Genomic DNA, 16,715 nt, shown 5'->3' with positions numbered 1-16,715 from the left:
AACAAATGACTTGGCACACAACAACAACAACAACAACAACAGCAACAGGTTCTGCAGTGGGAAGAGTAATTGCTTTCCCATTTCTGCTTCCTTTTGCTCTTCTTTCAGCAGGTGTCCCACACCGAGTGCTGCCTATTATGGTTATTAATTCATCCTTGATTTATTATTCTGATTTATTTGACTTAAACTTTGTCTTTCTCCCAAGCTTGAGATGGCAAGGCGGATGTACGATGTAATTAAAAAGGTCCCAGTAAAAAACACTATGCACTGTAGGCACTGAAATGCAAATTAAACCAGGTATGCTATTAAAAACCAATCCAAACAGTTTAAAAACACCCGGCGTAGAATAAATAAGTAGGGACATAATTAAAAAGTTCAGCCCATCCCTTTTCAAATGTCAGACCACTATTATTAGGCAATTCACACATTTTTATGTCCCTACCGGTGAGCTCAAAACAAACGGCAAGCGGCTGACAGTTAAAATAGAAAAAGCAAGGAAGGCTTTATTATATGTTATAAATGATGCATAAATTATAATGTTAAACACACACACCCCAAAAAAGCTTTGGAAAGTCAAAATGAAATCTGTTCATTAGCCCTGTTAGCTTGTTCTAATAAAAAAAGAAGCCAGGTTGCCATGGATGACTGACTATTTGGGGACCAAAGGTATTCTTTGCATGCTCAAGGGCACGCAGATCCATCATTTTAAGAGTGTAGAAAAACAGGATACAGATTTCTAGCAACCAACTGAGAATCTTTCCTTCCATTTTTGTAACCATTGGTGTTCTGTGCAGGTTTTATGAATCTCAGGCCTGTTACAGACTGCCAAAATAAAGCTGCTTCAGGTCTCTTTGGAGGTATGCTATTTAAATGATGCATGGGTCCTAAGAGTCCAGAGGTCACACCAAAGTCACACTCCATTCCTAAGCACTGGAGTGCAGCTTTGGTGCAGCTTCCAGATTCTTAGGATGCATGCATCATTTAAACAGCATACCTCCAAAGAGACCCGAAGCAGCTTTATTTTGGCAGTCTGTAACAGGCCTCAATTTCTTTTGTAAAGGGTGAGAAATGGAACCTTTCTCTATTTTGAAGTTGGTTCACCTAATCCTTCCTATTCATCCTAATCTGATGCCAACTGCAAATTTGCTTTTGAAGATGTTACTGTAAGAGATGTCCAACAGTAGAATGGACAGCCCCAGAAGGTTGCGGACTCTCTATCTTTGGAGGTCTTTCAGCAGAGGTAGGATGGATGTCTTTCAGAAGTGCTACAGTCAAGTATTCCTGCATGGCAGAATGGGGTTTTATCTAGATTGCCCTTGGGGTCCCTTCCTGAACAACACCAGACCCAGGACAGAACACAATCCCTATTACTCTCCTGCCAATGTCCTACCATCTCTTTTCACAGAACTTTTTCACTGTTGCTTGTGTTTCAATTTTCCATCCCTCGGAGACTGACCAGCCGGGCCGATTTTTATGGCTGGCTAAAGGGCAGAGAAATAAAGAGAGAGAACAACGGTCACATTTCTTGGAGGTATTAAAGAGACCAAAAAACTCTCCAAGTTCTAGTAACTGTCAGCAAATTAATATTGCGATGTGCAGTGTTGGTAGCAACCTTGCATTGCTTTTTGCTGTTGTCAATTGTCATCATGTCAGCTCCGATTTAGGGCCACCCCTGGAATAAAAGACCTCAGAAACCTGTGGGCATCTGCTGCCCTGCTCAGATCTTGCAAAGTTAGGACAGTCGTGGCCTTTCTTGACTAAATCCCTCCACTCTAGGCCAAAAGCAGAATTGTCGTTGTTGTCGTGTGCCTTCAAGTTGTTTCCAACTTATGGCAACCCAAAGGCAGCCCTATAATAGGGTTCTCATGGCAGGTTTCTTCAGAGGGGGGTTGCCATTGCCATCCTCTGAGTCTGAAAGAGTATGACTTGCCCACGGTCACCTAGTGGGTTGATATGGCTGAGCCAGGATTTGAACCCTGGTCTCCAGAGTCATAGTCCAATGCTCAAACCAGTACGGCTAAGTTCCTTTTCTTTATCTTTTTAGCAGTCCTGGCATCTGTTGAACTCTCTTCTGGCACCACATTTCCAGCGAGATGATTTTCTTCCTTTTCCAGCTATCTTGACTGTCCAGCTTTCACATCCTTACTTTGGAAATCGGAAACACTTTGACATAGATCACCCTGATGTTGGAATTCAATTATACCTCTTTTCCTCACAAAGTTCTTATGTTCTTCCTTCATAGCTGTCCTTCTGAGTTTTAGCTTTCTTCTGATTTCTTGACTACGGCTTCCATTTTGATATTGCCATTGTGCAGAAAATCTTTAATAATTTGGATGTCAAATAGCCTCGGTCTACTCATTTTGGGAGAGTTCAGGCTGGATTTGCTCTTGGACTGTTTAGTAGTCCATGGTATCTGTAGCACTTTCCTCCAGTGCCACAGAATCATAGAAACACAGGATCTCAGAGTTGGATGATCCAATCCAACCCCATTCTGCCATGCAGGAATACAGAATGAAAGCACCCACAAAAGATGGCCATCCAGCCTCTATTTAAAAACCTCCAAAGAAGGAGGCTCTACTCTTTTCCTGGAGTTTGAACTCACTGCTCAGGGTCCCAGTCTTTGGGGCAACTAAAAGCAAGCTAATCTAACATGGCTCCAGAGTCACTAAGCAAGCTTTGGCATGACTGAGAGGTCTTAGCCTGTGGCCACTCTGACAACTGGTTTAGGAGCCAACCTGGTGTAGTGGTTCTACAGTCACACTACAACTCCGGAGACCAGGATTTGAATCCCTGCTTGGCCATGGAAGCCCACTAGGTGTCTTTGGGTGAGTCACACTCTCTCAGCCTCAGGGGAAGGCAAGGCAAATCCCTTCTGAATAAATCCTTCCAATAAAACTCTGCCTTAGTGTAAGGGTCACCTTCTGAGAACCAGAGTGGCATAGTGGCTTGAATGTTGCCCTATAACTCTGGAGGCCAGAGTTTAATTCCCCGCTCGGTCATAAAACCCACTGAGTAACCTTGGGCAAGTCACACTCTCTCGGCCTCAGAGGAAGACAAAGGCAAACCCTCTCTGAACAAATCTTGCCAAGAACACACCGTGACAGCTCCACCTTTGGGTCAACATATGTCGGAAACGACTTGAAGGTACACAACAACAGCAAAGTATTGATTGATTGATTGACTGACTGATTGGTTTCATATATATTCATCAATATTTCTTAGTAGCAGACACAGGTGTGCAATTCTATTTTATGTGTCCATAAGTCGCTTTTTAAGTTAACTTTTCCAACAGGGTCAGAAAAGGAGGGAGAGGGGGAAAAGGAAATGTGGCGGCAGTTTTAAGACTAACTGGCTTTTATGTTTACGGGAGGATTTGTGGATATAAACCACTTCATCAGACGCATTACTGAGTGGTATTAAGGCCTAAGGTATAAAGCCTATTTATGCAATTGTGGTCCTTGAATGAGGAAATTTCAGAGGAAGACTAGGAAAAGAAACTGCTAGTTTGAAAAGGGTCATTATTTGCATTTGGATCTGGTTAAATTCCATCCCATTCCCACCACTGTGCAAATATGTTTTGTGCCTGACAGCCAGCATGATGTTGTGGTTTGAGTGTTAGACTATGACTCTGGAGACCAGAATTTGATTCCTTGTTTGGCCATGGAACCCACTTGGTGACCTTGGACAAGTCACACTCTCTCAGCCTCAAGGAAAAGCAATGGCAAGCCTTCTCTGGACAAATCTTGCCAAGGATAGGGTCACTGTAAGTTGGAAACAACTTGAAGGCACACTACAACAAACAACAACCCTCCACTGGGTATTACATCCAAAGAAGTGGGTTTATATCCATGAAAGCTCATGCCAAAATAAAACCCAGTTAGTCTTAAAGGCCCTGCTACATTTCTTCCTTTTTTCTCCCCCCTCCTTCCTTCCTCATTTCTATGCTGCAAGAGACTAACATGACTACGTCTTTCAAAACTATCCCAACAGAGTGCTGACCGATATTTTTAATGGATTAAAACCATTTCAATTTTAACTTTTAAAATCCGTTTTTTTAAAAAATGAGAAGCCATATGGAATAATCCGGTTTTGAACACCAGCCAGAAGCTCAGCAAAGATGGACCCAGCTTGATTTCCCTTGCGGGGGCGTTCTGTAAGAACTATAAGCCAAGGAAGACAGATGGATGTTAAAACCCTCGGTAGGCAGGCAGAGATGGGCTCAGGCCAGATAGTTCTCAGTTAGAAATTCTTTAGGATAGGGAAGGATTGGCACAGAGGAGACGTCTTGTTTCTCTTGGCAATGCTTGGAATAATGGGCCCGCCATTATAGTAGTGTCCCCTCCAGGTAAAGAAAGGGTTAGTGATGTGTTGGGTTCAAGTTACATTTCGTGGAGGTCAGTGTCCCAACTCAGCCATTAAACCCACTGGTAACCCTGGGCAAGTCACACACTCTCAGCCTTAGGGGTAGGTAATGGTAAGCCTCCTTGAACAATTCTTGCCAAGAAAACCCCATGACATCCAGAATCCACTGGCAGCGTGAGTAGAATAGGACATGTTTTCTTAGACACATTAGGGAAATTATATTTATTTCTAACTTTGGCTGACTTTGTAACTTCAAGTCACTGAAGGAAGGTGCTTTGATGCTGAGATACCCTTTTGCTTCTGGGCCCTTGGTATCCGCTGGAATTTGATCCCCAGACCTTCTGTGAATACCAAAATCCATAGATGCTACAGTGGTGTAGTAAGATGGTGTCCCTTACAGACAATGGCAAAATCAAGGTTTGCTTGTTGGAATTTATATATATATATTGAATATTTTCAAGCTATGGATGGTTGAATCTGTGGATTAAAAAAAATCTATGGATATGGAGGGCCAATTGAAGGTTACAGTGGACTCTTGGTATCTGCTGGGTACCAAAATCCATGGATGCTCAAATCCCATTAAATACAGTGGCATAGCAAAATGGTGTCCCATATATAAAATGGCAGAATCAAGGGCCTGTTACAGACTGCCAAAATAAAGCTGCTTCGGGTCTCTTTGGAGGTATGCTGTTTAAATGATGCATGCATCCTAAGAATCCGGAAGCTGCACCAAAGCTGCACTATGGTGCTTAGGAATGGAGTGTGGCTTTGGCACGACCTCCGGACTCTTAGGACCCATGCATCATTTAAATAGCATACCTCCAAAGAGACCCAAAGCAGCTTTATTTTGGCAGTCTGTAACAGGCCAAGGTTTGCTTTTTGATGTGGCCAAAGTAGGACAGCCTCAATTTGATCCTCTTGGTTTCCAAAGAGAGTTCAGGCTTGATCTGTTCCAGGATCCAGTTATTTGTCTTTTTGGCTGTCCATGTGATCCTCAGCAGTCTTCTACAACACCGCATCTCAGATGAGTTGATTTTCTTTCTGTCTGCTTTCTTGACTGTCTGGCTCTCCCATCTGTACATCTTTACTCCAATCAGGGTGACCAGAGGTCCTCCTTCTCCAGGACATGTCCTCCATATCAACCTTCTGTCCAGGAGGAATTTCAAAATGTCCTCAGTTTGGAGCATGACTAAGAAGCATGTATTTAGATGAGTGTTTTGAGCTTTTCTTTGGTAATGCCCGACATTTGTCATGAACTTCCTACCTTTTGCACTGCCTTGTCCTTCTTGGTGGTTAGGACATCTGGTCACCCCAATTCCAATAGCCAAAAACAAAAGTAACAAGCTTTTCATTTTTGGCTGGGAGGGTTCCTCCTTCTCCTTCTCTTTCTCCTTCTCTTTAGCTGGAATTCACAATCACAATTATAGATGCATAAACCAGAGTTGTTTAACTGATCCATATTCACATTTCCATGTATTCAGTACTGTAGGGAACATGTAGGAATCGTAAATAGAAATGGCAATAGTATTTATATTTCTGTACTGCTTATCAGTGAACTCGGCACTCTCTACAATTAGCTTACAATATGTAAACTAATTGCCCCAAACAAGCTGGGTACTCATTTTTCTGACCTATAAAAGGATGGAAGGCTGAGTCAACCTTGGAGTACTGGGATCGAACTCACAACCTTGTGGCTGCAGTAGCGACATTCCTGACTTACCAGGCAGCAGCTGCTGTGCGCAATGGGAGTCTGTCTTCTTGTTGATCCCCTTCCTACTGATATCCTCTGGTATGAGGAAGAATTGCAACAGGGATCCTGCTTCTGATTTTCACACTGGATGCTGCTGGTGGAAGAAGAGTGGAAATGTCAGTTGACAGGACAACAGACCCCTATCACTTGTAGCAGCTGCTGCCCATAAGTCAGTATTAGGAGGGGGGGGGGGTCAGGCCAAGAGATGCTACTAGGATACAATGGAACCACACCATCCGCAGGCTTGCCATCATGGATCTAAGCATCTGCAAACAGCAATCCCAGTTGTCCAAAAATGGTTTGAGGTCCCACATTTTTTTCATATCCATGGAGAGGTCCAGCATGCATCCCCCATGGATACGAAGGTCCGACTGTATACTTAACTAAGTAGTTGATCTAGAATTGTGGCTATTATTATATTTATTTCTATCTCACCTTCTCCCCAATTCGGCATTCAAGGCAGCTTAGAAAATGCTTTTTTTTAACAGTAAAAAAATTGACAAAATAAAAAGTGATTAAACTATTAAAAAAAGAAAGAAAAGCAACTCAAGATGTAAACCGTTAAAATGAAAACACAACAGCACTACACAAATAACAGACAGAAAGTCCATCTCATTTGGACCATCTGCACACTTCCACAGTCTGAGCCACCCCAGCCTTCCACAGACAGGTAAATATAAGCCCATTGCAACCCCTAAATCCCTACTATCCCCTTTCCATATTTCCATTTCAGTTAGCTTTGTATGCTGTGTGTGTTTGCTATCTTGTGTGTATGTTTTCTAAATAAAGATATCTCAATTCACTAATAAAATGGAATCCTCCCAGTTAGTAATGGTATATATGGGTGCTTCTCGGTCCAAAGGTTACTCAGCCCTCTCGCAAGCCAAAATATCATTCCCTCAGTGACTCTGGAGATCAGGGTTCAATTCCCAGCTCACTCATGAAACTAACTGGGTGACCTTGTGCAAAGTCACACTCTCTCAGCCTCAGAGGAAAACAATGGCAAACCACCCTCTGAACAAATCTTGCCAAGAAAAACCCAGGATAGCTTTAGCGTCGCCATGAGTCGGAAATGACTTGAAGGAACACACAATAAAAACAACAAGATTTTAAAGATAGATTGCTGTTTTTAGTGGAGGCTTTCCAAACCTCACACCTTTGGGGGGTAACAAGATGTACAGAGCGAAGGGCCTCATTTTCCAAAGAATTGGGGGCACTCTTAGGTTCCACTCCTGGAAGCTTTAGTAATTTGGGGGTTTTATTCCCAAAACGTGGGCATGCATGAGCTCAGAGAAGATTTGAAGGATCTGCCCCCCCCCCCCCCATGCCTTGTGGCCCATAAGCTGCAGCTTGTCCACCCACTCTCAAGTCAAGTCAAAGGAAGGAAAAACAAGAGATTATTCTCATCACTGGAGTGGGATAGAAGAAAACGAAAGAGGAGGCGGCTGGAAGAAGGAAGCAAAAAGGTGCAGGGGATCTAATTTTGTTTTCCCATCCACCTGCTGTCACCGTTAATGAAGTTCAGAAGCAGCAACGCCAAAAGCACGGCTATTCTTAGTGCGAGAAAAACATACATAGCGTGGACAACGGTGTGCCATGGAGATGCGGCTATTTTAGTCCTCCTATAAGGAAGCCGGCGTCTCCTCCCCAGTTGCCAGGGAGCTGTTTTGAAGAGGAGAGTGGCCAAGACGTTTCTTGCAGAAAGACTCCAGTGCTGCCTTTAACACCAGGGAGCAAGGAATGGCCCTGCTTCCTTCAGCCAGGAAATGTAAAATTATATACACGTTGCATTATTGGTATAAAATTATCACCAGTTTGGTCGGGGCGGGGGGGTCAATTCTGTTGATTTTTCAAGTCATTGTAGAATAATAGAGGAAGAAGGGGTCAAGAGTGACCCAGTCTCACCCCCTGCATTGCAACCTAGGCCCTATACAAACAGGCCAAAATAAAGCTGCTTCACGTCACTTTGGAGGTATGTTGTTTAAATGATGCATGCGTACTAAGGGTCCGAAAGCTGCGCCAAAGCCACAATCCAATCCTAAGGACTAGAGCGGCAGAGCGCAGCTTTGGCGCAGCTTCCAGACTCTTAGTACACATGCATCATTGAAACGGCATACCTCAAAAGTGACCCGAAGCAGCTTTATTTTGACCTGTCTGTATGGGGCCTAAAGCACTCCTAAAAGATATCCATCCAATCCCTGACTAAAGACCTCCAAAGTTGGGGAGTCTTACCACCCTCTGATCCACTCTAAAAAGGGGGCTTTCTCTCTAGAAATCCTTCCCTTCCTATCAAATATAGGGGTTCCCTTCAGGAAATCCCACCAGTCAGGCCAAATGTGGGGTTTCTACTCCTTAATCTACCAAATAGGGAGACATCCCTGGTGCTCACTGTTGCTACCAAGAGTGAGGACTGATCCCCACCTCTGCCACCAGTGTAAGGACTTCCTCTTGTGTGACACTAACTGTGGGGACCATCTAAATACCCTCAAGGTTCCTACGTGGAATTATATAACTTCTCTAATGGACACATTCCCCTTTATTCAATGCTGCCATTACAAACATCTTATCTGAATCCATGCCTTCGGTTAGTCTGAATCCATGCTTTCAGTTTCTTCTTGAAACAGCAGGCTGTGATGCAAGAATCGTAGAATCCTAGAGTTGGAAGAGACTCCAAGGGTCATCCAGTCCAACCCCATTTGCCATGCAAGAATCAAAGCCTTCCTGACGGCCACCCAGCCTGTTTCAAAACCTCCAAAGAAGGAGACTTCACCACCATCCGAGGCATCGTCTTCCACTGTTGAACAGCTCTTACCATCAGGAAGTTCTTCCTAATGTTAAGGTGGAATCTCAAGACGACTTGGGCAAGTCACAGGCTCTCAGCTTCAGGGGAAGGCAGTGGCAAGACTCCTCTAAACAAATCTTGCCAAGATAGGTTCCCATCTTGCTCCATGATAAGGGTTGCCATAAGTCAGAAACGACTTGAGGGCACACAACAACAACAACAAAGCGGCTGTTTCCTTAGGCTAGGGAAGGTTTGGATCTAATGTAACTTGGCCTCTCCTTTAATTTGTCCTTTCTTTGTCTCCTTTTTGGCTTTTCTACTGTTTGATCCTCACCAGGAGAACAGTTGTGATCCAAACTGACCCACCTGTGATAGAAATGGAACCAGATGTGTAGCATCTATTTTGGATGCCCCAGTGACTTCTAGATCAGGGATCCAGTAAACTCATTCTGGGTTTTATCCTAGATTTTCAAATAGATTCTGCCCGTTAGACAGCTCCTTTTATGTCTCTGATAAAACCTGGAGTAGATTCACCATCCCCCTGACATGGAAGACCCCAGCTGCCCCTGTGTGAGAGGGTTTTGTTGGCCTGTGCCAGATCAGGATGTAATCTTTGTGTAAACACACATTTGCCAATTCACTTGGCAGGGAGGGAGGGAGGCCAAGGAGGCACAGGTCAAAACAGTGCCCTGCTTCGCAGCCCCCAAAGCCGCTTATAGATTTAAATCCCTTTAGTGGTCTGATTTTAATTAAAATATTTTGACCAAAAGCGAGCCAGGAGCACATTTGGGGAAGACGATATCAGGGAATAGAGGTCTTTTGTGCTACAGTGTGCTGGGATCCCTTGCAGATGGTCGGACTTGTAAGCTTGCTAAGACACAACATGCCCTCTGTTATTTTACGTGCCCTTTTGCACACACAGAAAACTACCCGGGAGAAAGATTTATATACTGCTCCACTTGGACTGCAGCGCTCAGCATCCCCCTAACCTTCCCAGCCAGTGGTAAAGAATGCTGGGAGTTGGAGTCCAGCAGTATCTGGGAGCCGCATGATTCCCAACTCTGTTTTATATCCCATTATTGGGCCTAAGTTTAGTATGACCCCCCCACCGAAAGAGAGTGTTCCCCCCCAACATAAGAATTGTGCCCACCTAAAATGACCTTTTCCTTGTAGACCAGGGTTCGTTTCCCTGCTTAGCCATTATATAGCCCTTGCGGACCCTTCCAAGTCTAAGATTCTGTGGTCCTTTTTATAATGTAATGATATGTACAGTATTGTGTAGTTACTGCATTTTGCAACTGTATAGATTTATCTCTCTGCATCCTTTTTTAGGGGAGCCACATCGGTTGTGTACAGTTGTGAAGAGAAAGGGACGCAGGCCCAGTACGCAGCCAAGATACTGAAGAAAACGGTGAGTAGAAAGCCCATCTTCTCTCCTTCTCTTTCCTGTTTTCTTTCTCTCTTTTAAAATAAAAGCAGTTCAGCTATACACTTCATTGGGAAACAAAGTAAATTAAGTTTGTAGTCCTTGTGGTCTATGTTTCATAGCTTTGTGAATCCTTAGCTACATTTGTTGTTGTTGTTGTTGTTGTTGTTGTGTGCCTCCAAGTCACTTTTTTAACGTATGGCAGCCCTAAGGCAAACCTAACATAGGGTTTTCTTGGCATGTTTCTTTAGAGGAAGGTTGCCATTGCTCTCCTCTGAGGCTGAGAAAGTGTGACTTGTCCAAAGTCACCTACTGGTTTTCCATGGCTGTGCAGGGATTTGAACCCTGGTCTCCAGAGTCCTAATCCAATGCTGAAACCACTACATCAATGCCGATTCGCAACCCGGAAGCATTTTAAAGTGCAGGAAATACATTTTAAATTCCATTAGAAATGCAAAAAGGTCCTCCTTTTGAGATCCAAGGTGCCTCTGTCCTTTGTGAGGTTGCCAGACATTCCCTCCTTCTGTATGATTTTTAATACCTTTGCCTGGTGAAGAAGCCAGCAGAGCTTCGAAAGCTTGCAAGATGTCTTTTGTGCATTTTGGTTGGCCAACAAAGGTATCACTGTTTATTATTAAAATTATAAAAAATAAACTATGTTGTTCTGATTTATATTTCCTTTTTTTTAAAATGTTTAGATTGACAAGAAGATTGTCAGGACCGAAATTGGGGTTTTGCTGCGGCTCTCACATCCAAATATCGTAAGTACAGCCGGTCTTGTTAAAGGAGGATGAATTTTCTTGGGAATCACATTTGTTTGGTGGCTGAAGGCTAGGCATGATTGACAGCAGACCTGTGAAAAATCCTGGAATCCAAGAATTGGCAGGGGCTGATGGGCCTTGGAGTACAACCTTCCCGCTCAGTGTTGGAACTCCAGCTAGAACATTTCCATCAGGTAGCTAGCGAGCCTCTTCTTTTGGCAGAAATTCCCCCCCCCCAAAATTGCATTTGTTGCAAATATTTTAGATGCATGCAGGGTGACCAGACAGCCGTCTTTTCCAGGACTTGTCCTCCATTTCAACCTTCTGTCCAGGAGGAATTTCAAAATATCTTCCATATTGACTATGAAGCATGAATTGGCATTTATATTCATGTTTTTAGCTTTTGTAATGTCCTTCAATGTCCTAAATTTTGCGATGCTTTGTCCTCCTTTGCAGTTAGAACTTCTGGTCACCCTGGAAGCATGTGTGGAGAGTGTAGTGATGGTCCTCCAAGATCTCTTGGAGGGTTAATGCAGTCCCCTACCCTTCCACAGTTGCTTGCAGTGGTTCCTCAACTTTGGTCTTCTAGATGTTTTGGACTTCAGCCCCCAGAATTCCTGTTTGTTGGCCAACCTGGCTGGGGCTTCTGGAGTTGAAGTCCAAAACACCTGGAGGACCAAAGTTTGGGAATTACTGCTTTAAAAGCAGTGATTCCCAAACGTTGGTCCTCCAGATATTCTGGACTTCAGCCCCTAGAATTCCTGTTTGTTGGCCAACATGGCTTCTGGAGGACCAAAGTTTAAAGCATCATTACTTTAACGGAATTCTCCAAGGTTCTCATCCCCTCCTTTGAGGAATCCTCCTCAGACTAGAAGGGCGGCTTACCCTTCCAGAAGGGAAGGGAGGACACCCAGTAGAGACCTGGTCAAGGAGAGGAGCAACATCCAGGCCGTTCTGCTATCCAGCAAGCCATTCCAGGAGAAGAAAAATCCATCCATCCCCTGACAAAAGCAGAGGCAGAGAGGTCCCCCTCAGATGCAACATCTTCTGCTGTCATCTCATGAAGAGGCCATCTGAAGATGCTAGAATTCATTTTGTTAGTTGTGGCCCAGCTTTCTAATCCATTCAGGTCATTTTGAACGTTGATCCTTTCCTCTGAGATGTTAGCTACTCCTCCTAATTTGGTTTCATCTGCAAATTTGATAAGCATGCCCGCTGTTCTTTCATCCAAGTCATTGATAAAGATGTTGAATAGCACTGGGCCCAGGACCAAACCCTGTGGCACCCCACTGGTCACTTCTCTCCAAGATGAAGATGAGCCATTTCTGAGCGCCTTTTGGGTTCGGCTGGTCAGCCATTTACAAATTCCCCTATCAGTTGCATTGTCTAGACCACATTTTTTGCACGACTATCATGCCGAGGGGGGGGGAGTGTTTCTTGTCAAAGGCCTAACTGATGCTAATATTTCATTGGGAAGATGTTGGTCTCTGCTACATGCCCCCTTGCTCCTGGGCATCGGGATCTTTTGATCACTATGATGGTTAGGTCATGGAGCCACAAAGGCTGTTCTCTTGAGGTCATCCCAGCATCCCAACTTGCTCCTGGACCTTATCACTAACGCCATCGACATCCGCACAGCCTCGCAGCCTGCCGGATGCTGGATAATCCTCCGGGAAGCCGTTTCTAATCCCTAATAGGTTGCCTTTAAGCTGCAAAGCGTGCCAATGTGAATAACTTCCCCTCGCCTGGGGTTTACACGGCACATTATGGAGAGGCCTGCTGAGTTGTAAGATCTGTCTCTTCTGGGAATTGGATGCTACTCTACAAAGGAGCAGTTAATTTTCTTTTAGCGGCAGGATATTGTGGTTATTGAGGCCTGGGAGGGGTGACTGAGACAGAGCTTGAAAAAGGTACTGGCGGGAGGGATATAGTGCTATTGAGGTACATAAAATCATACAATGATAGAGCTGGAAGGAATCTCAAGGGTCATCCAATCCAACCCCCTAATGTGCAGGAACACATGAATAAAGCACTCCCAAAGGCTGGCCATCCAACCATTGTTTAATCCTCCTTTCCTTTTTTGAGTCCACCAGCCTCTGAAGCAGTCCATTCTACTACTGAATGGCTCTTATAGCAATAGCAATAAAGTATATTCCTGTACCGCTTTTCCGTGAACTCAGCACTCTCTAAGCCATTTACAATGTGTAATGTAAGCCAATTGCCCCCAACAAGCTGGGTACTCTTTTTACTGACCTACGAAAGGATGGAAGGCTGAGTGGACCTTGGAGCCCTACTCTAGGAATGAACTTACAATGCTGTGGCTGCAGTACCAGCATTTAAACAGGGCGCTTCTCTCATGGTAAAAAAAAAAGTTCTTCCTAATGTTTAGATTGAATCTGTTTCCTTTTAATTTGCATCCAAATGAAACAATGGATGGAATCACAGGCTGCTTGTGGAGTTAGTGGGTTCTCCTTCACAAAATATGTTTGTAAAATACACTGGACGGGCATCAGACAGGAATGCTAAAGCTGTGAGATCCCTGCCCTGAGCTTGGGGCTGGACTACATAGCCTCTGGAGTGCCCTTCTGATTCTCTGTTTCTAATTTTCTTCTGTGAAACTTTGGGTAATGGATGCAAAGATGAAAATCCGCAACTTGGCAGCTCTTTACTAGGACCAAGGCGATCATCATTCCCATTCTTCTGAATTCTATAAATAAAGCTGAATACTAAAATAATAATTATGGAGGTTGGAAAAGTTCAGTTTTTTGGACTATACTAGTGGGCTTTTGGTATCCGCTGAGGTTTGGTTCCAGGACTTCCCATGGATACCAAAACCAGTGGATGCTCAAGTGCCATTAAATGCAATAGCATAGTAAAATGGTGTCCCTTATATAAAATGGCAAGATCAAAGTATGGTTTTTGGAATTTATATTTTTAAGAATATATTCAACCAGTGGCTTGTTGAATCTGTGGATAAAGAATCCAAGGATACAGAGGGCTGTACAATTCCCCAGATCCCAGCCAGCATGCAGAGGTTTGCAGTCAAACACAAATAATCTGGGCTGGAAGTCAGTAAATGGATTTAAATCTGCAGGACATAAAATCTAGCAGTTTTACAACCCCTGTATTCAGCAAGGGAGTGTCATGGCAGTGCTATATAGGGGCGCATGTGAATTGACCGTTGTGCATCTGAACACTGGCTGGCGACTGTCAGTACACATTGCTAGAGTCCGATATACTACTACTACTATTAATCCTACTACTTATTATTATTATGTTCTTTATTTTCCATTCTTTCATGCCTTTACAAAATCTTTCCATGTACCTTTACATCTTCAGAAACACAAACGTGTGACCTCTATTATCCTCTTAAACCTTAACTAAATATCTATTATTCCATAAAAATGCTTTATACAATAAAGTAAGACATGCGTTTCTGCTGTAATCTTTTCCAGTCCTTCCTAATCACTTAATTCCTACGTAATCTACAACTTTACTTACTTTACTACGATATAAATTGGCCTTACTATGTGTCAATTCAAGAATCTTTGATTATGAATATAAAATAACACATTATATACTTCAGAGTATTTTATCCAAAAATATACATTACATTCAAACTAAATTCAATTATCCCCATATAAATCTTTGCGTTAGTCTTCTGTACTTCAAACTGCTTTCTCCTCTCATTGCTCTTTCAAAAATAATGTCACTTCCTTCCAATGGTTCACACACTTTGTCAGATAGTTTTCTTTTCTTAATGTAGTTAATTTGTCCATATCCATCATAGCATAAAATCCTGTGAACCCATCACCTATTGAGGCTATGTCCTTTATCCTCCATTTCTTAGCCTATGGCCTGTTACAGACTGCCAAAATAAAGCTGCTTCGGGTCTCTTTGGAGGTATGCTGTTTAAATGATGCGTGCATCCTAAGAATCCGGAAGCTGCACCAAAGCTGGACTCCAGTGCTTAGGAATGGAGTCTGGCTTTGGCGCGACCTCCGGACTCTTAGGACCCAGGCATCATTTAAATAGCATGCCTCCAAAGAGACCCAAAGCAGCTTTATTTTGGCAGTCTGTAACAGGCCTATGTTAATCTGGTGGCAGTTACCAAAGGAACATGGTTTTGTGGATCTTTATATCAATTTTTATACCTATTATGTTGAGTAGATGTACCATTTATACTCGACTATAAGTTGGCCTCATGTATCAGTCGAGGGCAGGTTTGGGGGCCAAAATTAGGGATTTTGATATGACCCATGGATAAGTAGAGGGTAAAACTTAAGGGCATGTAACAAGTCCCATTATATGGAGCAAAGTACAGTACTTACATTGACCCCGTAGATAAGTCGATTCAGGTTTTTTGGGTCAACTTTGTGACTAAAATTTCTAGACTTATACACAGTATATACAGTACTTCAGGTCTCATTTCGTAGTTCATTTAGATACTTTAGTTATCTGGTCATGGATTTGTTTCCAAAAAGCCTTTGATTTGGGGCACGTCCACCACATGTGAGATCAGGTCCCCTTCCGTTCAAAGCCAGATCTCCTTTTGACAAAGGATTCTGTCCCTTTCAGCTTGAAATCCAAGTTTGGGGTAATAACCCAAGCTGCTCCTGACCTAATTTCGTACAATAACATGCACAATCCATTTTCTTTTTTCCGGCGCTATTACAGATATAAAGGGGGGGACGTGTATGTGTGTATTCTCCCTAAAACATCTTTTGTTGGCTAAAAAGAAAGAAGAGGAGGAAGAAGAGGAAGAGGAATCTAATTTCATTATTTACCCTTGCGACGTCTATCTTTTCCCCTCCCCTGCCAGGCCTTCTGGCTGATAGGAAGTGATAATAGGATTGTAAACTTTTGAAGTTAATAAGAAAAAGATCACGCCGCCACATCTTAGAAGAAAGTGTTAAGCCTGGCACGGCGTGTCACTAGCGCTGCAGGGTCTCGTGCAGCCAGTCACCCGAGCTGCAGGAGTCATGATTAAAGTGGCGTGAAACTCACAGTGTCACCGAAATCTTCGGGAAGCATAGCTATTCAGTAAAATCAAATCCAAAGTGCATTGGCAAACAGTCTCTGCTCCCCCCCCCCTTCCCCACAAAACCCTCTAATTCTCTTGCATTTCTGTTTAAAAGAAAAAGGTACAAATCTCTTTATCCATAAAGGTGCAATTTTCTTTCTCTTCCAAAGCCAGGGATGTATTAATCATATTCATAGAATCTTAGAGCTGGAAGGGACTCCAAGGGCCTAAACTAAACTAAAGAACTCTTGAAAGATGCCCATCCGACCTCTGTTTAAAAGACCTCCAAAGAAGATCCATGATTTTCCAAGGCAGTCTGTTTCACTGTTGAACAGTTCTTCCAGTCCAGATGTTCTTCCTAATGTTCAGGTGGAATATCTTTTCTTGTAATTGGAACCCATTCAATTTTGTTGTAGTTTTTGGAGCAATGAAAAATAATCTCACTCCACCTTCTACATGACATCCAGTTTTTTGTGGGTTTTTCAGACTATGTGGCCATGTTCTAGAAGAGTTAGTTCCTGTCATTTCGTCAGCATCTGTGGCTGACACCCTCAGAAACCAACTCTTCTAGAACATGGCGTCATAGCCTGAAAAACCCACAAAAAACTATG

The 16,715-nt window shown here is 43.3% G+C and overlaps 1 protein-coding gene across 2 annotated transcripts in view; it reads left to right on the top strand.

Annotated features, from left to right (window-relative positions):
- LOC149308403 (calcium/calmodulin-dependent protein kinase type IV-like) overlaps positions 1–16,715 on the top strand; it is a 47,204-nt gene that overhangs the window by 6,042 nt on the left and 24,447 nt on the right. Inside the window, exons 1-3 of one of the 2 annotated variants that reach the window (XM_089535733.1) lie at positions 7,831–7,880; positions 10,227–10,305; positions 11,019–11,081. In XM_089535733.1, the coding sequence (XP_089391859.1) occupies positions 7,879–7,880; positions 10,227–10,305; positions 11,019–11,081 (144 nt within the window). In that variant the 5' untranslated portion in view covers positions 7,831–7,878. Of the gene's footprint in view, positions 1–7,830; positions 7,881–10,226; positions 10,306–11,018; positions 11,082–16,715 lie in introns of those variants that run through there. The other variant, XM_089535732.1, reaches the window with a different exon arrangement.

Source organism: Sceloporus occidentalis, unplaced genomic scaffold (assembly GCF_023333645.1).
Source record: "Sceloporus occidentalis isolate IW3139 unplaced genomic scaffold, rSceOcc1.0.p SCAF_8, whole genome shotgun sequence".
Taxonomy (NCBI): domain Eukaryota; kingdom Metazoa; phylum Chordata; class Lepidosauria; order Squamata; family Phrynosomatidae; genus Sceloporus; species Sceloporus occidentalis.
This window is presented reverse-complemented; position numbering and strand designations above follow the sequence as displayed.